Source organism: Lissotriton helveticus, chromosome 8 (assembly GCF_964261635.1).
Source record: "Lissotriton helveticus chromosome 8, aLisHel1.1, whole genome shotgun sequence".
NCBI classification, from domain to species: Eukaryota; Metazoa; Chordata; class Amphibia; order Caudata; family Salamandridae; genus Lissotriton; species Lissotriton helveticus.
Window position 1 is genome coordinate 844,415,601 of NC_136069.1, and position 26,725 is coordinate 844,442,325.

Consider the following 26,725-nt stretch of genomic DNA (forward strand, 5'->3'; position numbering starts at 1 on the left):
TAAATGCAGTCAAGCCCCTCTCCGGTTGATTTTTAAAATACTGATTATACACGTTTGTTGCTTTATGGCCTATCTTTCAAGTTAAGAAGTTAGAATATTAATAGAATCTTCAAAACAATGCATATTTTAATTTATATGGTATTCTACAAGGGAGGAAGACATACGATTTAGGGCATGCATGGACAGGAACAATGTGAGGTAGTAATGTAAAACCTGCTATGTGGGACGATGGTTTGTGGTCTCTGGAGTTGGTATCTGCGAAAGTGGTGCAAAGCACAACACCATGGTTTGGGGGTCAAGGTTTTTATAAAGCAACTGATGCCTGTCATAACCCCCCCCCGACTTTCAGCTTCTTGTAATGTGCCTGCATTCACCATATACTATGCGGAAGGACTGCGCCATAATCAGGACTAACTATGAATATAAGATCTTATTTTTTGGGAGAGGGGCAAAGATCTGGAGCAGTCTGAATAAACACTCACACACACATAGAGATGTGGTGGTAGAGGTATTTCTAACACCAAGACATTCAATGCAACTTCATGGGGTGGCGCTCCTGCAGCACTGCTGGTGCCTCAAAGACACGATATAGTATGTTATGGAACCACTGATTTATGAATCCTGCTTTTTGTGCTGCCAATTGCTGAGGACAGATGAAACATACATCCTGTGCTAAAAGGGATAAATACATTAGTTTATATATTTAAATCAATATGTCACTTCACAAAACAATAGTCCCACTTTAGCTAATTCAAATTTAAAATTTCTGTAATGGACACATGAAAATGTTCTCAAAAAAAGCCCAAGAGATTAAATCAAGTAGGCACTTGAGAGGTGCGGTTATGGTGGTGAGATCCTGATTTCTGACAGAGCCTTTTGGTTTATTTTTCTCACGTAAGATATGTAAAAGTTGTATCTTTGAACTTGTGACACACAATTAGACTCTGCTAAAAAATAACACAAAGCACATTTGTACATACCCAAGTATTGTTCCCAAAATCATCACATAGAGCACTGGAATATTTCACATGTCCCTTTTTAAGGCATTAGTCATTTTAGCCAATTTATTCCAAAATTGTGCTGTAAATGCACTTTTGAGTTCATCTTTTTCAAAATGTTCGCAGAGTAGGTGGAACCTCCTATCAAAACCTTACTTGAGGAAGGCCCCCTTGCTGAAATTCAGAATGGGTATTACATCTGGCTTTCAGCAGTGTGAATTGAGAGTGTGGATGGCGCCAATAGATTAAGTGGGTGAAACCAGCGGGGGAAGTGGGAGGAGCCGGTGGAAAAGTGTGAGCGGCCTCCTAGAAACATTTGAGCACCTGCACTTAATATTTTACAAATTAAGCACTGTGGAAGTCCTCATAACACGTTCTGCCTGCTGCAAGCTTACACTTTTTTCACAAGGCAATTTCCAAACCACTTCTTTAATTCACAAAGTTCGGATTACACTTGACAATGCATTTACTTATGTTTTCAGTGCAAGTAAAATTCTTTACGTTGTGCGACATGTCTTGAAGTGTGTAGTACCTACAACCTTACGCATAAAAATTAGAATACATAAGTTACCCTCTCACCCTCACCCCCTCACCCCCACACACCCTCAACCTCAAACCCCTCACCCTCACAACCCTCTCACCCTCCCTCACCCTCACTCACCCTCACCCTCACACACCCTCATCCTCAAACACCCTCTCACCCTCACACATCCTCACCCTAACACACCCTCACCCTCAAACCCCTCACCCTCACACTGCCTCACCCTCACACCCCCTCACTCACCTCACCCCCACAACCCTCTCACCCTCACACTCACATCCCCTCACCCTCACACCCCTCACCCTCACCCACCCTCACACCCTCACACACCACCACTCACACTCTCACACACCCTCACCAGCATAGCATAACAAAACATAACATAACAAAACACAGCATAGCATAACAAAAAAAAGCATAGGTTAGCAAAACATAGCATAGCATAACAAAACAACGCATAGGATAGCAAAACAAAACATAGCATAACAAAACGTAGCATAGCAAAACACAACATAGCATAGCATACCAAAACACAACAAAACATAGCATAGCATAACAAAATATAGCATAACAAAACAAAGCATAACATAACAAAGCATAGCAAAACAAAACATAGCATAGTATAACAAAACATAGCATAGCATAACAAAGCATAGTATAGCAAAATACAACAAAACATAGCATAGCATAACAAAGCATAGTATAGCAAAATACAACAAAACATAGCATAGCATAACAATACACAACAAAGCATAGCATAACAAAACAAAGCATAGGATAGAAAAACTAAACATAGCATACCAAAGCATAGGATAGCAAAACAAAACATAGCATAACAAAACATAGCATAACAAAAAATAGCATCGCATAACATAGCATAACATACCAAAACATAGCATAACAAAACACAACACATAGCATAACAAAACATAGCAAAACACAACAAAATATAGCATAGCTTAACAAAACACAACAAAACATAGCAGAGAAAAACAAAACATATAGTAACATCGCAAAACATAGCACAGCATACCAAACACAACAAAATATAGCATAGCATAACAAAACAAAGCAGAGCAAAACAAAGCATAGCATAATACAACACAACAAAACATAGCATATCATAGCAAAACATAGTATATCATAACAAAGCATAGCATAGCATAACAAAGCATAGCATAGCAAAACATAGCATAGTAAAACATAGCACAGCATAACAAAAAACAGCATAGCATAACAAATAAAAGCATAGGATAGCTAAACAAAACATAGCATAGCATACAGCATCACTCAGCACCACCACAGCATCACTCAGGGGCACCACAACATCACAATGCGCCGCCACTGCATCACTGAACGCCACAGCATCACTCGTTCGCCATCACAACATCACTTAGCGCCACCACAGCATCAATCTGTGCAACTATTCAACAACAGCTGGTTCAAATATGTTGTCTTAATGTTTCAAGCTATATTACAAATGTAACAAAAAGATGTTAATATTTCACTTCTGTTCTTGGATTTTCTTAACAATAAAATACACTGAACATAATCTTCACAACAGTTATTTACAAAGTTTAAGCTATTGCCATTATAAAGTACAATAACTTTGATTTAAGTATTAATTATTAAAAACATTAAAAGCCATTGTTATTTGTAATATCAATACATGCAAGTCACGTAAATATGACACATATTGCATTACAAATGCTACAGGTGTCACATTTGCGAAAATTATAACTATTGGCATTGTAAATGACAAAGCTATTATTTTCGCTATTTTCAAAAACAAAACATGAATAAAAAATGTGTCATTTACAATACCAATAGCTCAAACTTTCCTAATGCGAGACCTATTGCATTGCAAATGCTTGTTTATTTTATTTTCTATTATTATAAAATTGCGGTTACCAAAAAAGTCAAATTATGAGACACAATTGGCCCAGAATAGAGCTGCTCAAATGCATTCCCATCCCCGATTTGCCTGAAACTGGCGTAACAGACCAAATTCATGTTTTCTCCTGAATCATTCCAGAATAGATTACCTTCTCTGGTATCAGCACACCTAGGGCATCATTTATGGGATTTTGGCACAGGGTAGTGCAGCAAGGCACCTTGCTGCACTGCCCAACGTCAAAGTGAAAGGGCAGGAATGCAGCACACATAGAAAGAGGAAAAAACCTCCAGAGGTTTAAGGATTTGGGGCTTCCCTAGGTTTACGTGATTTTGTAAATCTGGGGCAGCATTAAAATCCATGGGTGTTGCATGGGGAAACCCACCGCAGTCCCATGGAACGGTTCAGGGTTAGGCAACGCAGCAATTTGTGCTGCATTGCATTACTCTAGATTTATGAGGCCACTCAAAACCACACAGGGTGGCTTTGCTTCATAAATCTGATTCAGAGCCCTGCGTTATGCATGGACCACGTGATGCAAAAGTGATGAAGGCTCTCTTAAATAAGCCACTTGTATCTTATCCTCTTGTAGGTCATCAAGCAGTTTGGCATGCTAGAACGTACCATTATTTAGAGACAGTTGATTAGGTGGGAGAGGCTTTGTAGAGACTTATGCTGTTCAAAAAAATAAAATTTTCTCTCATCCTAACAATCGTTTTACATTACGAATTGCAATGCAACAAACATTTGACCTGGTTTTTCAGTTTACTCTACTCTGCCAAAAAATATCAACTTTGTGTCAGATTCCAAACGTACCCTCAATGTTATCAATATTTCAATACAGAATTCCACTTGATATAACCCACAAACCGAGGACCAAGTCGCAATATTTGATGACTGCAAAGAATGCCTTCAGTTTACACTAACATTGAAGCTTTTGATGTGACAGGGAAGGGAAGGAGACTCTGAAGTTAGCAACACAAGAAACAACACTTAGTCAATCGCTGTCCATTTAGCGATCTTCCCTATGAAAAAGAAATGTACTTTTTTACACAGAAATTGCCTCTCAGCGAGACTATCCATCGTCCTTCTACCGCTCTGACTCCAACACCACAAGGAGGTTATCTCCATGACTAACTGACCATCACCTCAATCATCTGTTCCGGCACCTCTGCGGTGATAGTGTTGCCAACACTAGTACCTATTCATCCTCATATTCAACTAAAACAGCCTATTGGTGTGGTCACACTCTCCCACTCAAACCCAATCAATGGATTGTTTCCATAAAGCCTTGCCCATCCTCCCACTCGACCAACCATTTCTACATAAGTACCATGATCGGATTGTATTCATAAGTTCCTATCTTTCCTTCTATTCAATGATTACAATCCCAGCGCTGTGATTAGCCTGCAATCCTCTTATAGTGTATCCATTCTTATATTCAATGATTCCAACCCCAGCACCATGATTGGATTGTGTACATGAGGACCTATCCATTGTCACATTCATACCTTTCAACCACTCTGCCCTGGTCGCACTGCTCAACTCTGCCTTCTACTATTGTGGACCAAACGGTCAAGCAGTACATTCTACCACTCTGGACCCATTCCTCGGACTCGCATACAATCCATAGAACTCCATCTAAGGCTACGTTATACCATACCAGACCCATAGCAGGGCTTCCATGGATTCTGTAAAGACCCTCTTCAACCCCATACTACTACTATGATCCCCAAAATAACCCTTTCTAGACTCTCTCCTACTCAACCCCTCCTTGCATCATTTGACACCTCTTTTACTATACCAATCCCCCAAAACAAACCTTTCTAAACTCTTCCCTCTGACTCTTCCCCCACAAAACCCCTTTTTACTCATCCAAAAGCCTCCCCTTACTGCTATGACCTCAACAAAAAAATCCAAATGCTTCACTCTTCTAACACTCCACTATCCTTTTCAATCAAAATAACAGACTAATATGTTCACTTCTGAAATTCCATATTCCACTATACTAATTCACCACTAATCTTTTATGAGTTCCAGAGTAGCATGCTATTCGCCAATAAAGCGTTTAAACACCCCATCAGGGTTACAAGTGCCATACAAATGCAATACTTTTTCCCTTTTCTGCCCCTCCCCAACCCTTCTCAATCCAAATAACTAACTAACATATCAACTACTTTCTTTCAAATTACTTTCATGTTCCACCATACTAATTCAATACTAATCCTTATGGGTTCCAGAGTAGCGTGCTACTCTCCAAAAAAGTCCTTCAAAACCCCATCAGGGGAAGCAAGTGCTATATAAATACAAACCTCTTTCCCTCTTCTATCCCGTCACGTTCCCTTCTCTACCCAAATAACTGAATATCATATCCACCACTGAAATAACTTCATTTTTCACTATACTAATTTTCAACACTAATCCTTTATGGGTTCTGGAGTAGCGTGCTACTCGCTAGAAAAGCGGTTCAACACCCATCAGGGGTAACAGGTGCTATATGAATGCAAACCTTTCTTCCTCTTCTATATCTCCGCTATCCTTCTCACTCCAAATAACTGACTCAAATTACTTTCATATTTCACCATATTAATTCACCACTAAACCTTTATGGGTTTCCAGAGTAGTGTGCTACTCGCCAACAAAAAAAAAAAGCGATTTAACACCCCATCAGGGGTAACAAGCGCTATATAAATACAAACCTTTTTTTCTCTTCTATCCTTCTGTTATCATTCCGAATCCAAATAACTGACTAACCTATCCACCACTTAAAATTACTCGCACGTTTCACTAGACTAATTCAACACTAATCCTCTCTGGGTCCCGGAGTAGCGTGCCGAAAAAGCGCTTTGCCGCCTTGTCAGTGGTAGTTAGATCTATACAAATGCAATTACAATTACATACTACTGGTGGCTTGATTATGAGTAGGTCGTTTTTTTTCCATCCCATGCATAAACCCCTGTTGACTTCAAATGACCACTGTACCTGGTATTTAAGATCAATGCCCACCCAATATTACAAACTAAATCCCCATTACAAGAAGTTCTTGTGAAACAAAGCAAAACCTATTATTCTGGAGGGTACCAGGATACTTAGTGTGATTTTTACAGATTAACACTGCGGCTCCTGCGGGGGCTTGTCACTCTCCTGGTAGCACCCACAAACTGTGAATTAACTTTTGGTTGTGCCCATCCTCATCTAGGCATCACCAGAAATATTTTACAGTGTTTTAAATCCCACCACTGAAGCTCATGGGATGACTTTGTCAATCACAAATATTTGTTTCCTGAGCCCTGTGACATTGCTGGGCCTGTACATATTATCTTTTTTTAATTTTGTATTTCAGATTGCTCACATTCCTTCGTGTGAGACTTGTACACTTTTCTTTGGGCACAGGCAGGCACACTCTATTCCTACCCAACACACTCTGATAAGGAGTCGGCTGTGTTCGTTCCTCTCCTTTTTCCACCTGCAGTGCAGATGGGTGGCAACTGTGGTCGTGCTCCATTTTTCACTAGACATAGGAAGCTGCTAGATAAACTTTGGGACTCCTACCTGCTGTGGGCTGCCTATTATGCTGCTGCTGGGTCCGTTCCGTCCCCCTCCTGCCGCCGCACCAACCACTTAGCGGCCGCCGAGCGGAGGGGGGCACTTTACATCGGAGGACATCGGGGCTCCTAAACTACATTTCCCGCCTGCCCTAGCGCCGATAATCCCGGAGCCAGAGCGCGCCAGGCGGCGCTTTAAAGAGGCGTCACCCCGGTGGAGCGGGTGAAGCTGCTAGATAAACTTTGGGACTCCTACCTGCTGTAGGCTGCCTATTTTGCTGCTGCTGGGTCCGTTCCGTCCCCCTCCCGCCACCGCACCAACCACTTAGCGGCCGCCTAGCGGAGGGGGGCACTTTACATCGGAGGACATCAGGGCTCCTAAACTACATTTCCCGCCTGCCCTAGCGCCGAGAATCCCGGAGCCAGAGCGTGCCAGGCGGCGCTTTAAAGAGGCGCAACCCCGGTGGAGCGGGTGAAGCTGCTAGATAAACTTTGGGACTCCTACCTGCTGTGGGCTGCCTATTTTGCTGCTGCTGGGTCCATTCCGTCCCCCTCCCGCCGCCGCACCAACCACTTAGCGGCCGCCGAGCGGAGGGGGGCACTTTACATCGGAGGACATCGGGGCTCCTAAACTACATTTCCCGCCTGCCCTAGCGCCGAGAATCCCGGAGCCAGAGCGCGCCAGGCGGCGCTTTAAAGAGGCGTCACCCCGGTGGAGCGGGTGAAGCTGCTAGATAAACTTTGGGACTCCTACCTGCTGTGGGCTGCCTATTTTGCTGCTGCTGGGTCCGTTCCGTCCCCCTCCCGCCGCCGCACCAACCACTTAGCGGCCGCCGAGCGGAGGGGGGCACTTTACATCGGAGGACATCGGGGCTCCTAAACTACATTTCCCGCCTGCCCTAGCACCGAGAATCCCGGAGCCAGAGCGCGCCAGGCGGCGCTTTAAAGAGGCGTCACCCCGGTGGAGCGGGTGAAGCTGCTAGATAAACTTTGGGACTCCTACCTGCTGTGGGCTGCCTATTTTGCTGCTGCTGGGTCCATTCCGTCCCCCTCCCGCCGCCGCACCAACCACTTAGCGGCCGCCGAGCGGAGGGGGGCACTTTACATCGGAGGACATCGGGGCTCCTAAACTACATTTCCCGCCTGCCCTAGCGCCGAGAATCCCGGAGCCAGAGCGCGCCAGGCGGCGCTTTAAAGAGGCGTCACCCCGGTGGAGCGGGTGAAGCTGCTAGATAAACTTTGGGACTCCTACCTGCTGTGGGCTGCCTATTTTGCTGCTGCTGGGTCCGTTCCGTCCCCCTCCCGCCGCCGCACCAACCACTTAGCGGCCGCCGAGCGGAGGGGGGCACTTTACATCGGAGGACATCGGGGCTCCTAAACTACATTTCCCGCCTGCCCTAGCACCGAGAATCCCGGAGCCAGAGCGCGCCAGGCGGCGCTTTAAAGAGGCGTCACCCCGGTGGAGCGGGTGAAGCTGCTAGATAAACTTTGGGACTCCTACCTGCTGTGGGCTGCCTATTTTGCTGCTGCTGGGTCCGTTCCGTCCCCCTTCCGCCGCCGCACCAACCACTTAGCGGCCGCCGAGCGGAGGGGGACACTTTACATCGGAGGACATCGGGGCTCCTAAACTACATTTCCCGCCTGCCCTAGCGCCGAGAATCCCGGATCCAGAGCGCGCCAGGCGGCGCTTTAAAGAGGTGTCACCTCCGCGTCGCGGGAGCGCCCGGGGCGAAGCCCGGGCAAAGGGCGGGCCCTCTGTGGCCCTCGGAGGCCCAAGGAGGACAGGACGGGACATCTCCCTTTGATTCTGGCACGTAAATTCCTGTACAAGGTGAGAGACATCATCACAATACCTGCCTGTTTGTACAGTGATTGATACCCACGATTTGAAGCAAAGGTATTTGAACTGCACTGCTGTAGATAAACTGACTGTTTAAGGATAATCTAATACAGCATGATGAAAGCCAAAAAGACACCCATCGCTACTAGATCTTGCACCAGGAACAAAGTGGTCCCTACTACACCTCTGCCTACTTTGACTGCGATTGATATAATGCTGCAGAAAACTATTAACGTTGTGGCTGACGCCATTCAAAATACGGAGAGACGTCTTTCCCTAACCCCTAATCTATGTTTCCCTAACTTATCACTACACAACACTCCCATTATTAACTCTCTGGATCTTACCATTAATTCGCAGGAATCACTCTTAATGCAATCCTTAACAGGACTGCCGAATACCCAAGCTCGAGAAACTGCTAATCTAGACACAAGTATACCAATAACTTGTAATAGTGCTGAAATTAGTTTACCATTAATTTGCAGCCCACAGATACATCAAGGTACCTCTTCCCCACTGAAGGATATGCCTTTGATTCTATCTTGTGAAGTAGATTATGGGGGACTGTTACCTTTAAATACCCCTGTCAATGAAAAGGACAGCCTGATAATCAAATCTAGAAGACGGTATAGGAAATAGTTAAAAACAAAAAGGAGGTTAATTTCACGACCTATCTGTAAACATTAATCTTCATTAAAAGACGTTTGGTCTAGTTTTAGACTGACCAAACAGACAAATAAGATAACTACTCACCAGACTTTATTACCAACTAGTATGACGGTAATTCAACGGCCAGACAACATATCAGGTAGCGTTGATCGGTCATGTCAAACTGATCCATTAGTCCTAGGCGACATTATATGTTTGGACCATATAGAACATCTAATAAGGTCCCTTTGGATGCCAATACGAGAGAGAATTATCAAGCTGGAAGAAATGATTGAGAAATCCGATTCCATACAAAATAAAAATACAGCATTACTGCTCGAAACACTTGAATCTATATCAATAAAAGAGGCGCCAGTCAAATGTCCACCTAAATCGACCAACAAAAAGACTGTATGTTCAAAAAATCCATCTGTTATTGGTAATATTGAACAGCCATTACCTCTCCTACTGACAGATTCTGCTTTAAGCATTTCTAATAAAAACTCTATTGCTTACAATAATAATAGTGTTCCTGTAGTAACTCCAGACACTAATGCAACTCTTGAGCCCCTCTAGTCGATAATGATGAAAGTGAATGGGCAGCTGAGGGACTATGCTTGGACAAACAAACTGACCAGCACGGATCTTCAAGGTCCTTAGTGTCACAAAAGGTGCCATTAAATGACCCCACTGTAAATTCAACTCGAAAACCCCCTAAAAAACCAATTCATATTAACCTTTCCCCAGAGTCTCACCCATATACAATGGTGATGATAGGTGTCCCTAAACTGGGTGAGGGAAAGACAGAAACATATGGGGAGTTAAAAAACAAGGTATCTCATTGGTTAACTACCCATAGGCCACTCCTTCCACATCTTGATGGACGTACAGCTCATGTTAGGAGGGTAGACTGGGTGGGACACAGATTTAAGTCTACAGAAGGTGAATGCATTATTGTAACTTTCAATGACACCAGAATGGTAAGGTACATCACTAGGTGGAAGGACAGCTCTACAAATAGCCTGATCCGTACAAAGGACCTTCGTTATTTCTATCCCTCAAATGGTCCTGGGCCAAACATTAGGTATCCTTAACCTCCGGGGGAACAGAGAGGGTCTTATACTCACACTAACCAACACCAAAACTGGCACAATGTAGGCAATAACAGCCACCTTAATATGGGTGACCTATTATATCCAGGTCAGGCTATATCTTGGAATTATAGAACCACAGATTATTCTACAATGTACCCAGAGAGTAGGGAAGGTTTACATCAGGTACCTCAACAGGAATACCCCTACTTCCCTAATATGAACAACCAGTACAACGTTCCAATTTCAAATAGATTTCATGCCTTTCATGATCAGTGTGATTTGGAGGGGGTTGATTGACAACCTGAATCACAAACTTCCTGCGCATATAAAGGCATTGTAAATTGTGAGTTGATACCTGACAAAAGTAACGGTACAAAGGGTTTAAATGATTTTGAAATTATTAACAGCTTATCGACAACTGAGCAAATGGGTTTAGATATAAGATCCCCAGACGAGTGTATACCTCTACAAAATAGATCAGAGCTGCTTTTAGACTATGAAGAAGCTCCTAGTCGTGAACCATCTATTACAGAACAACATCACAATGTATCGGTAGAACAGGTAGTCACTAGAACAGAGTCTATTTTTTCAAAAGCTGCTAAATCCGTAAATACAAATATAGACTTAAATGCTACAAGTCTGGTTTCCTGGAATACGGCAGGTCTGGCCGATAAAATCTGTGACCCCACTTGGCTGTCTTTTGTTAAACAACACGTAGTGATATGCCTGCAAGAGACCTGGCTGGTAGATAAAACATCTGCTCACATTGAGGGATACCAAAGTTTTTTCAATCCAGCAGAACCCTCAAGTAGTGGGAGAGCAAAGGGGGGTTTGGCAATCTATATAAGCTTGGCACTTACACACCATAAAACCATTCGTCACACAGGAAATAGGAATTTCCAAGTACTTGAGTTAAAAAGGGGCAAATATACCCTGACTTTGATCAATTTTTATAATGCATCTAATCAGTTTGGAGAATGTAACCTACTACACCTGAGTGACTTTCTGAGTGACAATAAGGGGAATATGTCGAGCAAATTGCTGATTGCCGGAGACTTTAATACACATCCCTATGGGAATCCTGGAGAGACGCCCATGGGATATTTAGGGTGCAACTGCATTAAAGGATTTCACTTTGACCACTCGCGGCGCGGAACACAGCTTAACAACATGATGGATAAACACAATCTAGTTGCTGCTATGTCTGAGACAGCGGAGCATACACTCTTCCAAGTCCCTACGTATAAAGGCAACTTAAATGGTTCATATATAGACCATATTCTATTATCCACGGATCTTGCGAATTTTGTTTCGGATTTCCGCATTCAATGGAATGCCCATAGCTGATCATAACCCGATTTCCATCAATGTTGATGGAGGCATTCTTGAATTGCGAAAGAACAGTAAAAGCTGTGGAACTATAAAATCTATAAATGGAAAGCGCCGACTAAAATGGACTATGGTGGACTGTGATAACTTGTATACATTGATAAATAACCTTTGTAGTCTTGATTTGTCAATCTGTGTGTCACCTACATCATCTCCTGGTCAAACTTTGTCTGCTTTTGAGGGGGTCGTTGCAACAGTGGGATCTTTGTTAACGGTGCGAGCAAAAGGGCGTATTGGCGACAACCCAAAATGGTTTGACCACTCTTGCTCTAAGGCCAACAGAGACCTTAAGACAGCCGTAAAAGCTAGACCTAGAGACCCGGCCTGTATCAAAGCCATGCGTATACAATATAAAAAATGCCTCGCAACACGGAAAAAAGAGGTTAAGGCAAGTACTTGGGAGTCTCTCTTAGACCCGAAAATCCTGGGTAATAGTGCCAGGTTCTGGGAAATCATCAACAAACCTTTGTTTGATGACCCAAGTAACTTGGCCCTTGGTACAAATATTCCTGAGGAAGACTGGGTTACTTACTTTAGCGCCATCTTTAAAAGTAATAAGCCCCAGGCAGAATATTCTTTTATTACTCCTATGGAGAACTTTTTGCACTTTACAGCTAATGAGATTGTAATAGGTATTCAAGGCCTGACTTGTAACAAGGCCCCTGGGCCTGATGGCCTTCCCCCAGATCTCTTTAAATCCCGGCCATCACTTTGGGCCCCAGTCCTTACCGCTGTAATCAATGCGGCGGCGTCATCTGGCTGCCCAACGTCATGGGGGATTTCTACCATAATACCTGTATTTAAAAAAGGAGATCGCAGTAGCCCACTTTGCTACAGACCAATATCTTTAATCAATTCCATAGCAAAAGTGGTAGGGGGCGTAATTTTAAATAGATTAAAAACTTGGGCAGATGAAAATAATATAATTTCCCCAATTCAATATGGCTTCAGGCCTGGTCATTCAACGATTACCTAGTGCCTGAACCTGTACATGATTATAGGGAAATATACTATGGCCAGAGAAGGTACAATCCACATGGCATTCATGGATCTATCGTCGGCTTTCGACTGTGTAGACTGAGGTAGATTATGGGATGTCATGTCAAAAATGGGCATAGAGCATAATTTGATTAATTTCTTAGCAGACATGAATTCTGACACACGAGCAAATGTCAGATATACACAAGATTTAAAAGTAACAAGGGAATTTGGAATACATCGGGGCGTTCGCCAAGGGTGTATTCTAGCCCCATTCCTCTTCAACCTGTCCATCAATGACTTAGAACAGTACCTCTTAGACACGGGAGTCGACTACCCCTATGTAGGCCGGAAAGGGTTGCCGGTACTGCTCTATGCGGACGACGCAGCCCTGATTTCCAGGACTGCAGCAGGCCTACAAACCCTGTTAAAAGCATTTCACGACTTCATGTACTCACGGGACTTGAATATTAACAACTCAAAGTCCTATGTCATGAAGGCAGGCTTGGGGTATAAAAAATCAAATACCTTTAATGTTAATGGGGAAAAAATTCCAAGACATTCTCCTATCTGGGTGTCCTTTTGGACCATCAGTTAAATTGGGGACCTGCTGTACAGAGGAAAATAGGAGAGGTAACAAGGGCTAATGCAGCCATACTTGATTTTGCAAGAAAAATGGGAAATTCCCCAGTGGCTGCAATGCTCCAATTGTACAAAGCAAAAAGTATATCTATTGCGTGTTATGGCAGTGAGTTATGGGGATTTACTTCTTCCAGAGGTCTGGAAGTTACAGAAAATAACTTCCTAAAACGTGTTCTGAGGGTACCAAGGGGCACTGGTAACTTCTCTGTCCATGAAGAACTGGGTATGCCATACCTAAGCGACAGTTTAGCCGTTAATCCTATACTATGTTGGCTAAACTGCTGGGTAAATACTGAAATACCCCTTACCCAACAAATTCTAAAAGAAGCAATAACCTGGGAAAATGGATCTAAAGTCCCCTGGCTTAAATATATTAGAAAATGTTTAACTGAACTAGGGCGTCCTGACCTTTTTGTAACCCCAGAATTTACTAGAAAATCTGATGTTACCTCTGTGAAGAAGTCATTTATTTCTCTTAGGTACTTAGCCCGGGAGGAGGCCGAATTAAAGAAAGACAGTGTACGGAAACATGTACTTGTAAAAACCTCTGTGCACATGGAACCGTACCTGTCATGGCCCCTGTCAGGCTATGACCGCTTTTTGCTCTCGAGGTTCCGCCTAGACTTATTTCATCTTCTACTGGCAGTACCAATGGGGGCCCATCGAGGCCAAGTGTTGCCAGCTTGCGGCTGCGACGATAAGTCTCCGCAAGATTTGGCACACTTTTTATTCATCTGCCCTTTTTATTTGGTACCACGGAAATTATACCTAAACCCAATACTCAAACAGCTGAAATTTGCACAAATTCGACCAGCACTTTATTATCTCCAACTACTAAGTAGTGATTGCACTTTGTTTGTATGTAGTTTTTTAAAACTTGCGATCAAATTCAGGAAAAGCATGGAGGGATAATTGTGTTTTTGTCGAGAGTTTTTCCTTTAATAAGTTTAACTATTTAAAAGTTTTTTTTATTGTGTAGTCTGCCTATAAACTTTTACTTCATGAGATTTTTAGTAATATATGAATTATATGCATTAATTGTATTTTATTGAAATGTGCTTTTATGGATGTTACTATGAACATTCGAATAAAGTTCTTTTGACTTTGACACTAGACATAGGCACAGGGAGCCAACACAGGGTCACACTGTTCTTCCCCACAGCTCTGGCTCTCTCTGGGAAACAAGTGCAAAGGGCTCATCCGAAGTTATACCCCAGAGCACTGACCCTCCTTTAGTTCAGTGATGCAGAAAGCATAACTGAACCCAAGACCTGCTCTTCTGCCTAGGTTCCTGGTAACCGTCTTGGCCTGGGGTCTTTGTTCAGCAGCACCCCACTACCCTGAAGGTTAAACTGGCTGCCTGCACTCCCCAGGTTCCACACCTTCCTGACAAATGTCAGAGCAACTATGTATCCAGGAGGAGTCACAGAATCGCCCACCATGTGTACCCTCCACAAGACAGTCTCTATATGTTTTAGGGGCACCCTCTACTCCAATGCCCCCAGAGAGTCAACCCTCTAATGTGTTCCAGATACAGTAGGGAGGCTAATTCCACTTGCTCTTGTTGTAAAAGTCCAAGAGAGTCCTGAAAAGTACAAGTCTTTGCAAGGGTTCATCAGGAGGCTGGTCTTTCTTCTCAGAGTATAGTCCTTGTGCAGGGGTTTGGAAGTGAAGGTGGAGTGTTCTAAAAGGTCGGCATCTCTACCACATAATTCCTCCACCCTTCATCCGTCCACTGCACAGTATGTAGGAATTTTCCAATACAGCTAATTTAAAAAATGCTAATCCTCTGCACACGTATGCTAATAACAAAAGTAAGTGGGCCATTCTGCACTTCACTTTTTCTGATTCTTAGCCAACATGTGTTTTGTCGCTGTTACATGAGATTACTCCTCAACTTCTTCAAGGCTATCATCTTTATCTTGAGGGTTCTTATTTTCGGTGATAATTCCAAACCAAAAGGGTTTCTGCTTGTTATTTTTATGTTCCGATGGATGCCAAAATTGTGGTCATTAATGTGGGAGTTCTCTGTGAACCCTGTGCCCCCCAACTGAATATGGGCTGACAGTGTGTATATCAGAATATCATTATCAGAAATAAAGTTGGACCGAATATCTTATACTAAGTGCTCTTTACAGAAACATTGGCCCGTTCAGTTGAAATTGTCTATTATTATCTCAAATGGGATACATTTTTTTGTATACAATATGTTTTGTATGCTATTGTAGTACCATACCTGTGAGAAAGTGGGTTCTGACCAACTTTTGGATCTCTGTTTTTTACCTTTTCTGTAAGTAAATGCCATTAATTGAGTCTTAATCACTGTAAGCTTCTGGTAGCATGTAATTGAGTACTAACCATTAACCAATGGTGCCTGCCTTCTAAAAAAGGTCCACTGCAATACAGCTGGGGTAGGAGGCTTATGTGCTGGTTTAAAGCGAACATGTATTTACATTGTTTGCACACGTGTCGGTGAGTGGGACTACTATCTAACTCAGCTTGGTCTCTGCCCACAATTAGCCTATCACAGATTTGACCATCAGTAAATAGTTTATGGCCTATGCAGGTCTTATACTTTAACTGGGCATGCAATATGAATTATTCCCATTTCATTTAGATTATTGTGTGAGTCTATAGTGCATTACTGTGAGGCTGTAGTGCTTCACCATATTCTCAATGTAGGTGCCAGTAGCACCAAAACATTAACGTTACTTTGGCTAAACACAGAGAAAAGAAAAAGGGTTAGTGGGACCACTGCCCGCTGGTAAAAAATATTTGTATTTACATTCTCAAAGGGGAAGGGGCCCCATGTGACGCCTTTGCGAATGGTTTACCCCCAGTGTTAAACTGGTGGTATAGCATTACTGTTATGTGACCGGAATTCGGTCGCAAAACAGTAATACATATCATACCAATTCGGTATTTGGAAGGGACATCCTAAACACACCCCTGCCAAATACAGGATTGTAAATGCTAAATTCGAATTGCATTTTGAATTTTGTACATTTAAAAAAACATTTTTACTGTCTCAAATGGCACAATTCTGCAAATTTGGACAGTTGCTACCAGAAAAATGCTTTGTACATCTGCCCCAAAGTCTCTTTTCTTTGTACATCTGCCCCAAAGTCTCTTTTATTATGTTCAAAAAGTTCGATGGTGAAAATATAAATTCCTTTACCCATATTTGCACTCCTTTATAAACTACAGATTTTACAGTATTTTACTGTATCATTCCTTAACGATATTCAGGTTTGTACTACCCTTCTGGGCCACGTATATCCTCCTGGCCAGCAAGTAGTTGAAAGACTCCCCCTAGACAACAAACCCATTTGCGTGAGATTACATTTCTCCTAGGAGAGGAAGAGAGCAATAGAGGAATCTGCATGGCCTAATTACCTCACAGTCAATGGCTACCTCAAATTGAGAAGATCCTTAAAGACCCAGCTTTTTACTTTTCTATTTGAATAATCCAGACATTTTCATTAAATTCCTTTTCAATTTTATCAAACATTCTACAACTTCTAAAACTGGCTTTATCTTCCTCACCCAGTATTGTTCAGACGTTTGCTTTCTAATGCTTTTTCATTATTTTGTGTCATAATTGACAGCATGTATTCTTCATACTTGTCGGAAAATCAACTGGTCCTTTTACAACAGGTTTCTGTTATTATCAAAGCTTTATAAGGCAACTACAGTGGGGTTAGATATGGTTTACAAAACCCCAAATAAAATAAAATAAACTACAATAAGGCAAAGTGTAACCAGCATACATGGTGCTTGCGGTGCTGTAGTTATTCCTAACTGGGTAGCTTGCTCTACTAACGCAATAAAATATCCGCCTTAGGGATAACCTGTAACTGAAGGCACAGCATGACTAAAAATAATCTTGCCCTTTGCAATACAAAAGGTAGGCTCCTAACTTAATAATGGTATTGACACCTAAAAAATGAGTTTTAGTCCTTCATGTGTGACCTCTCCCATCAGTTTTTATTACACTATTTATTGATGAATCAGCCACCTTCTTTGTGAGTGTTGCGATCAATATCTTAAACTCCATAATTTCAGCTATCAGATCGTTTACTATTCTAAGGGCCTTATTACGAGTTCAGTAGTCCAATAGACAGCCAAAGCTGTGGTTGAGGTCCACCCACCGTATTAGGACTGTGGCACTTTGACCACCACAGGACCGCTGCTGCCACTAGGGATACACAATCCCAGGTGGTGGTGCAGCAGCCTGAGGCCCCTAATATGCTGGCAGTGTTGCTGCCGCACTGCCAAGCATATTAGGAGTTTCCTCACTCCCACACTCTTCAGGGCTGTGCGACCACCATGAACAGTATGGTGATGAGGAAGCAAAGGCGGCCCTACAGGGCCCCCTTGTGCCTCTGCACCATGGAGTGCATGTAGGGGGGCACATTTGTGCCTCCGTCTGCATGCACTGCCATGTTCTGGCAGTGAATGAAATGCACAACGTCCGTGTAGAAACATGCTTTGACATTCCCATTGTGGTGCCTATTTCAAAGGCACCACTGTGGGAATGCCAAAGAACTGTCTGCCAGTAAAATAAAAAGTTGTGATCTGATGGCTGGTCTGTTTTTACTTTGGCGGTGTGGGAATGGGACGGCAACGTGGGGATGTGGGAGCGGGATTGCAGCGTGGCGGCCCACTCCCACACCGCCAAAGTCATAATAAGACCCTTAGCCATTGATTGCTATGATGGCTGTGGTAGTGAATCTTTCCCTTTCATTGTCCCCATTCCTGCTTGACTCAGCACATGTGTATTATGTACAGATGTTTTTTACTGTACTTTTATAATGTATGCATTGAATAAAGTAAATTGACTGACTGACTGACTCCATGGGACTACGGCCTTATGGAGCAGGATTAGGTCCGTTCCTTCGTCCCTACCTTACCCCTGATAAATTGTTCATCAAGGGTGGCATAGGGCAATTGGTTTTGAAGTTAGATGCCTCATTTTTTAATATATTGTGCACGTATTTAGGGCTTACTAACCGGTTTTGTGGTACAATTGTCGGTTTCCCTCAGGGTGCAGATTTCCGATGAGTGTTTGGCAGGCTTTTATTGATCTGACTGTGGCCTGAGGGATGTTTACTGCCTTCCTTTTACCCATTTGTAGTTTCTAAAACTGCGTTCGAGGGAGCACTGGGGCTTTTCCAATAATAATAGTCCACTGCTTCAGTGTTTAACCGGCAAACCTAACACATCAAGTTTATGCGCAGCCTTAAAAATTATTTGTTCTTTAAGACATATTAAGAATGTCCAAGAATCTTGTCAAGTGGCAAAAGTCTCACCAATTCAAAAAGATGCCAGGGAAATGGGGCCAAGGGGATGGCCCAGCCAAGCCTCCTCTGGGCTCCTCTGGATGCAGATGGGTATATGGCTTGGCTGGGCTTTACTGGTGCGTGGTACATATGTTCTGCGCAGTACCCTTGTTGGGGCCTGTCTCCTCCTCCTCTGCAGCATGTGGTCCTGGCATGAGGCTTAGTTGGACATGTAGTCTCCAGCCCCATTCCAGGGTATCCTTTGCAGCATGACTCTCATGGGCGTGATGCAGCGTTTGTGACCAATCCTCTTACTATTGGTTCTCCGATCGACCTTTCTTCCTGACTGCAAGGTGATGGGACTTAATATTACATCAATCAAATTTCAATTACAGGGTAGCCCATTTGCTACACAATAAAGACCAGGAACCAATGACTGTCGCTAAGAGGGTTTATTACCAATTAGAATCAAGTTAAGGTACACACCTCTCAGCAGAATGCTGTAAAGATACAGAATAACACATAGGAAACCCAATCTTCTAAAGATGTTTTGCAGTACCAGTACAAAACAAACAAGCACCCTCTTGTGACGAACTGGTGGTCTTCTACCAACCAACTCCTAATAAAGGAGAAATTCTAGACCTTATCATCTCAAAAGAACAGACCATCACATTGGACTCCATTACCCCCTGCGATGGTCTGACCACCATAGCATCCTCTTTTATATTAACAGGAAGGTTTCTTTGAGGAAGGCTCAACCAACGAAATCAAGTATATGGAAAAGGGACCTCAGATCAATAAATCCAGATGAACTAGCAGTCCACTGTAAATCTGCCCTCTCGTCCCAAACTGACCTGGTCGTGGAACAGTTACTCACCAATTCCTACAACTCTACCATCTCTAAAATCATGAATGACATTGCACCACTCCAACAAAAAAATGCCTGTACAAAAAGATCTAAACCGTGGTACAACGACAACTTAAATACGGAATGCCGCAACCTTAGGGCTGCTGAACGTGCCTGGAGATCCAAACCCTCCGCGGAACAACTAAAACTCCTTAGAGATGTTAGGAGCATCTACAACAAACAAATCAAGACCACTAAGGCAGAATATTTCAGACACTAACTGGATCAAGTTGCCAACTGCCCCAAGAAAGTTTTCGAATTGGTGAAGCAGCAATCAGTGGTAGCTCCAAATAACTCGGCTTCTGAAGGCAGCCCACCCACTTGTCGCGAATTGGCGGTCTTCTTCACTGAGAAATCAAGACCCATCTCCATTGAGCTCCCCTCTACGAAGCCTCTACTGCCATCCCTGTGCACCACCCTTTGATCTCATAGAAAACTGCAAACCTATCAGTACGAACACAAAGAACAATGCATCATGGGACACCTTTACCCCATTCAGTGAACAAGACATCAACAAGAGTCTCCAAAATATCAACCCTTCTAACCACTTCAACGACCCCTTGCCCCCAGCCATCTTCAAAGAAATCAAGAATGCTCACATCTCTACCTGGACAAGGATTGGAAATGCTTCACTGTCACAAGCAATGATCCCAGACTGCTTAAAAGCAGCTCAGGTATCACTTATACAAAAAAAGACTAACGCAGATAGTGCCGACCTCAATAACTTTTGCCCTAACTCCAACATTCCCACCCTAGCCAAACTACTAGAATAATGCGAATAATCCCAACTTTGTGCACACATTGAGAATTTCCAACTCCTTGACCAGCATCAATCTGGTTTTCAGAATGGGCACAGTACTGAATCGGCGCTGACTCATGTTATGGATGAAATTTTAAAAATGCTTGACCAAAACGAATCATGCCTCCTAATCTTCCTTGACTTTTCCTCCAAATTCAACACGGTCAATTACGACAATCTCCTATCCATCCTGAAGAACAAGATGGGTTTCTCTGGTCGGGTATTACAATGGTTCTCGTCCTTCCTCCACCACAGATCACAAAAAGTCAAGGCGAACCACTCTCTCTCACAACCCTTCCCAGATATCATGGGGGTAGCCCAAGGGTCCATCCTATCTCCCATACTCTTCAACCTTTTCCTTGAACCATTAGCTAGATTCCATGAACATTCTCTTCCCTATGTATGCGGACGGTATGCAACTTTATTAAAAAATCCCCGCCCCGGATAACATCATCTCACTGAACACTACCCGAACATCTACTCAAAATTGGTTAACTGAGAACCATCTCCTGCTCAACACCTCCAAAACTGAATTCCTTCTCATCTCGCCTCCGACCCACATCCCTAAGCCAAACCTTTGGTTGAATCACCTCATGGCTTTCAACTGCACCCCCTACATTATAAACTCAGCCAAATCTCTTGTAATCACCCTGGACAAGCACCTAAACATGAAAAATCATATCAGCAATGTGTGTAAGGGAACAAATCACTTGATGAGGACACTTAGAAAAATGAAACCATTCCTTCCGCAACTTGATTTCAAACATGTGGTCCAAGCGCTTGTCTTACCGAGATTAGACTATGGCAGCTCTACGCTCTGTGGCCTCCCCAAACTCACACGGGCTCCTCTAAGGGCATCACTGAACTCTGCGGCTAGACTGGTTACAGGTACCAAACGAAATGTGCATATATCCCCAGTCCTAAAATCTCTCAAATGGTTGCCCTTCAAAGCTCAAATCCAGTTAAAGATTGCAGTTCTGGCGCACAACGTCCTTCACTTCAAAACCCCCAGGTATCTAGCGCAAAAGTTTGAATTAGCCTGTGGTGGTAGAGCCTCAAGAAGTGCTAACACTTTCCTCCTGAACCCGCAAATCTTTAACAAAAAGAGAACTTGCCACCGAGCCTTCTCCAGCGCCGCTCCAAAGATTTGGAACTCTCTGCCACCAGAAGTACACAGAATCTTCTCAACAACTGACTTCAAACTAGAAGTCAAAGATTTCTAATGAACAAATTCCTACCTTAATGCGGCTAGGCTCACCTGCTCAACACCATTGGCCCTACAACCACTTGACCATCATTGGATATTGCTCTTCTTTAACGCATCGTATTTGACCCCTATAGTTTGATATTTTCCTGTTCATTGTATTACTCTCCTTTGACCCATTCGTAGTGCAATTATACGATTATTCTTGTTTTTACTCGTAACTGACGTTGTGACTGCATTTATTACCTTCCTTCCATCCTTTTGTAAAGTGCTCTGATATACTTTGGGATCTTGTTCGCGCTATATAAAACTTTATAAATAAAATAAATAAATAAATAAATAAGGAGCTCAGTCACAGCAATACAAAAGATTAGCAGTAGTATCTGATGCTCAGAGAAGAGTCTCAGATGTTCTTGTCTATACATATGTAAATCTAGAATCACTTAAATTACAGTTCAAGCTAAGGAGATGGATTTGAACCTGAAGGATCATAACATTCAGGAAACTGCAGAACATTTGGTAAAATCTAAGGAAGTACAGGAAATGGGAAAAAAGAAGTATAGGAAGTAAGAGAAGGTTTCAGCATTCCAGAAGCTTGGTCAAGAGTCTTCTTGGGTCTGGGAAGTAAGTATTAGTCTAAGCTACACTCTTCAAGAATTAAAGGTGATAGGCATAGAGGTCTAAACCTCTCAAAGTCAAAGGAAATGTGCCCTCAAAAGGTCTGGAAAGGTTCTGAAAGCGTTCTGCACAAGAGTCTCTTTACAAACACACACCTGATGTATGCATCATTATGGGTTCCATTGTCCTTTTCCATTCTCACAGTGTAGACTGCAAAATTAGCAAATGATTCCACACTAAACACAGGAATTACACAATCCTTTTGCTACCAGGCCAGGTTATAAAAGATGCTGAATAGGCCTTTCAGTTAACGCTCTGGCTCTCCATGTTCTTTTGTCAAGGTCTTCTTCTCAGGCTCTTCCTTCTATCACTAACTAACAATGCTTGTGAATACCTGCAAGAAAGTCATGAAAGCAGAACATGGAAAACAGTATTTTATGCGACATGAAAATGTAGGCCTACTTAGGGCAGCTTAACGTGTTAAAGCAAGAGTGCACCTTTAATATTGGTGTGCCATTTCTAACACAAATAAATGTAAAATGGCAGTACATTAGATTTATTTTACATGTGGCATACAGTAAAATTGTTTGATAATCATGTTTAAATATGGCTAAGAAATACATTTAAATGAAATATACCTGTAACATTAGTGGACACATTACATAAACTTCTGTTGTTTCCAGAGTAATCACAAGTTACATATGTGAGGATGGTTTCTATTCAATCATCTAAACAGTAAATCTCATTTAATGTATTATGGCACACATTATGTAAATCGATTTAGTTTTATAATGAGCGCATGTCTACTAAGTAAGGATGGTTTATTCATCAAGTCTGCAAAGGATATCATTTAATACAGTTAAGGCTCACAATATAAAGGCATTCGCTTATCCTACAGTGAATGCACTCTAGTAATAAATGTTAAGGGCAACCCTTATTTATTTTAATGTTGTTAGACCACATGCGAAACATGTGCTAAGTGCACGTTTATGTTATGTAATTGTGACGTGCAAAGGTGTAGTCAGTTTTGCGCTGCACCAGGCGCTTCAGAGTGCTTGTTGGGGCCCGCCTCCTCCACCTCCCTGCTACATGCGGTCCTAACGCAAGGGTTAGTGGGACTTAACAATCTTATAACAGTCCAGTGTTACATAAATAAATATAATGTATATGTCACTTTGATTAAGGGCCTTATTATGACTTTAGCGGTCCTACAACAGACAGTGCTGCTGGCCACCAGATTAGGACTTCAATCCTGGTCTGGCAGGCAGTCCTGCTGCGGTCTGACAGTGGCAGTCTGCTAGGATAATAAAAGAGCCTAACATGCAGACCGCTGCTGTCAGAGCGCGACTGCACCTTCCTGAACGGCGTTCCATATATGCCACACCGTGCAGGAACTGGGGGTACAAATCCCACATGCACCCCTGGTCCCAGGAGTAGCAAGGGGCCAGTTACTTCTTAGCCATCCTTTTCTTGTCGGGCTCACTGCCCTTGAAAAGGGCATTGGACAGGCAATTCCTAATATGGTCGGTGGTGCCCCAGCATATTAGTGCTCCTGACCGCTGTGCCATTGGACACAGGATCCTGGATCTCGGGCGGACGCAACGGTCCTCTGGCGGTCTGACCGCCACACTCCTAATACTTCGGTGGTCCTGCAATGGGGTGGTGGTTGGACCGCCACCATGAATATGGTGGTCCTATTGACCGCTGTACTCGTAAAAAGACCCTAAGTGTTGGGTTGTGACCTTGCACTCTTCTATTTGAGCTGTATAGCAATACTCATGTATGTAATATTATATGTTCTCTTATATGTTTTATGTTTTTTAACAAAATGATATATGGACTGTCTGTGGCGACCGAAATAAATACACATTAATGAAAAGAATTGTGAATTTTGGGATTGTAATTTACAGTGACAAATGCCCAAATATTAAGGGAGACCATGGGGCTTTCTATTCTTTACAGCCTCTAAGTAAATGTTAGATTTTCTATTGATGTGTTTAAAATGATGCAATACTATATCCATAGACTCCTGAAAATGAAAAACAACACTGAAGCACTGTCAATGCCACAATATGAAAAAATATATATTGTTGATTTTGTTTTTCTTTCCTTATTTGTTTATAGTGCCTCCAGTGTGGAGCTCTGCAATATTACCAAAAGAATTTCATTTTGGTTCGTGGTCATAAACACAACAGATTCCTCCGTTGTGCCTGAATCTAAAGTTGAAATGGCAATACGGTAATCTATTTTAACGTGTACTTTTTGCAAACAAATGTCATACATTTCTGCTCCTCTACAGCACTGTTTGTTATAAAATATGCTGGATATGAAAATATTTCAGGTTGTCACTGGGACTGCCAAGAATGCCACTACAATTAAATGTCATATGTTACATTCAGGGCCGGACTGGTAACATCAACCAGCCCTGGCAGGTTGCTGTCCGACCGGCCCCCTGTAACGGGGGGGCTTTAGGGGGGATTTGGGGTGCCAGGGAGAAGCACACTCCCGCTTTTGATACAAGGGGCCGCTATAGCAGCACTTCTGCAAAACCGGCCCCCTGTAACAAAATCAGCCTCCATTGTTACAACATCGGTCCCCACCACTCCGGCCCACCAGGGAAACTCCTAGTGTCCGCTACGGCCAGTGTGGCCCTAGTTACATTAGTATCAAACCATTTCTGGCTTTTAGTGCTATATGATGCACTATGTGATTTATCATTTGCAAACTCTGCGGATTGCTAGATTACAGGATTTGAGACTGCCTAATCACTTAATCTTGTGTTTCAAACTCATTTTGAAATGTGTATTATTTTTTTCAAATTGCAAAATAGGTTTACAACGTACACGTTTTTCTGAATCAAAGATGTGCTTGGAACATGAGAAAAAGTGATGTAACAATCACCAGATCTGTGATTTAGCTATTCACAGGACTTGTGGCCATTAACAGTGGCGTAACATTAAGCCCCCCTGATTTCACACAGAACCATTTTGCTCAGACTATCAATGTAGTTGCATTCTGCAAACTAGCGTTTTGTCACCAAAAACACTTTTTCAAACATAATAGAACTGAGTTGCTATGGCCTCAAGGCAATTTCTGTATGCCTTTCCTGCAAAATCCCAACAGAAAAGTAGGAAGAACAGTCAGCACAGTACACAGTTCAAAAATATACCAGATGTTTTAGCACAGGGGCAAATTGGTAGGTGGTGGGTCGGTAGGGGGGGGCGGCGGCGGGGGGGCTCCCTCAAGTTTCATTATGCCAATGGCCCTTAAGTGCCTGATTTATAGTTCTGTGGACGGTAACTGTCACAAACATGGCAGGCTTCTGATTCCTGTCCGTTGTATTACAAAAGCATTGTATCCATTGGCATTTGTAAAATGGCGGCCGGGATATCTATCATGTTTGTGACAGATTAACCTGTCCACCAAACTCTCAATCTGGCTCTAAACCACTTAGTTTATGTGCCCCCCGCCCAAGGGAGTAACGCTGGGCCCATGCAACCTGCGGTGCTGTCGGTCACCAGGCTTCCACATCCTGGGGGGCCAACTAGGCCCTCACTGGACTGGGAGTGTAAAGTGAACAGCATCTTGGTGCCTTTCCCAAGCTGAAAGTAAAAAGTAAAAACTTAAAACATAATTTTATAGCTGCAAGTGCCAAAGTATGGCCCAGCGAAAAGGCTCCTCAGTACCTGTCACTGTGTCTGGGCCAAGCCAAGCCAAGAGAGGTAGTTTTGCCAGAGGCAAGAGAGTGGCAGACAGTTGATTGCACTTTTGGATCAAGGGGTCAAGGTGGGAACAAAGTGGAGGGGAGGAGGTGAGGACAAGACAGAGAGACAGGAATAAGAGAGGATGAGGTGATCGGTGTAAGAAAAAAAATGGAGATGAGGGAAAAAGAAAGACCAAGGGAAGGAAAAAAAGAGAGAACAATAGATAAAGAGTGAAAGAAAAGGGCAGGTGAAAGAAAAGAAAACCAGAGGGAATAGGCAGGCAGCGAGGGAGTGGATAAAATGGGCAAGAAAGATGAAGAAACAGAGAGGGAAATGAATAAGATGAGAGATAGAGCAACTGCAAGGCAGTGGAGAGACACTATGAGGAGGCGTGTAGAGCAGGAGAGAGAGGCAGACAGCATTTTCAAGGGAGATCATAGAGAAAAGAAACAATGGTGAGTTAATATGTGATTTCTCTTGAAAAAGCGTGTGACCACATTGATACCTTAAAACATGCATGCACGCTTTCTTACATTAATATAATGTAATATAATGAACGTATTTGAATGTGGCATGATATTATGGGCATTTATTATTTGGTGAGAGTAATCTATATTTATTCTATGACAAAACAATGGGTAT

At 42.8% G+C, this 26,725-nt stretch overlaps 1 protein-coding gene across 1 annotated transcript in view; it reads left to right on the forward strand.

The window, feature by feature from the left end:
- Positions 1-26,725, forward strand: part of LOC144773807 (collectrin-like) — a 159,649-nt gene that overhangs the window by 75,189 nt on the left and 57,735 nt on the right. The window contains exon 3 of the mRNA XM_078658906.1: positions 24,504-24,617. Coding sequence (XP_078515032.1) covers positions 24,504-24,617 — 114 coding nt within the window. The remainder of the gene's footprint in view (positions 1-24,503; positions 24,618-26,725) is intronic.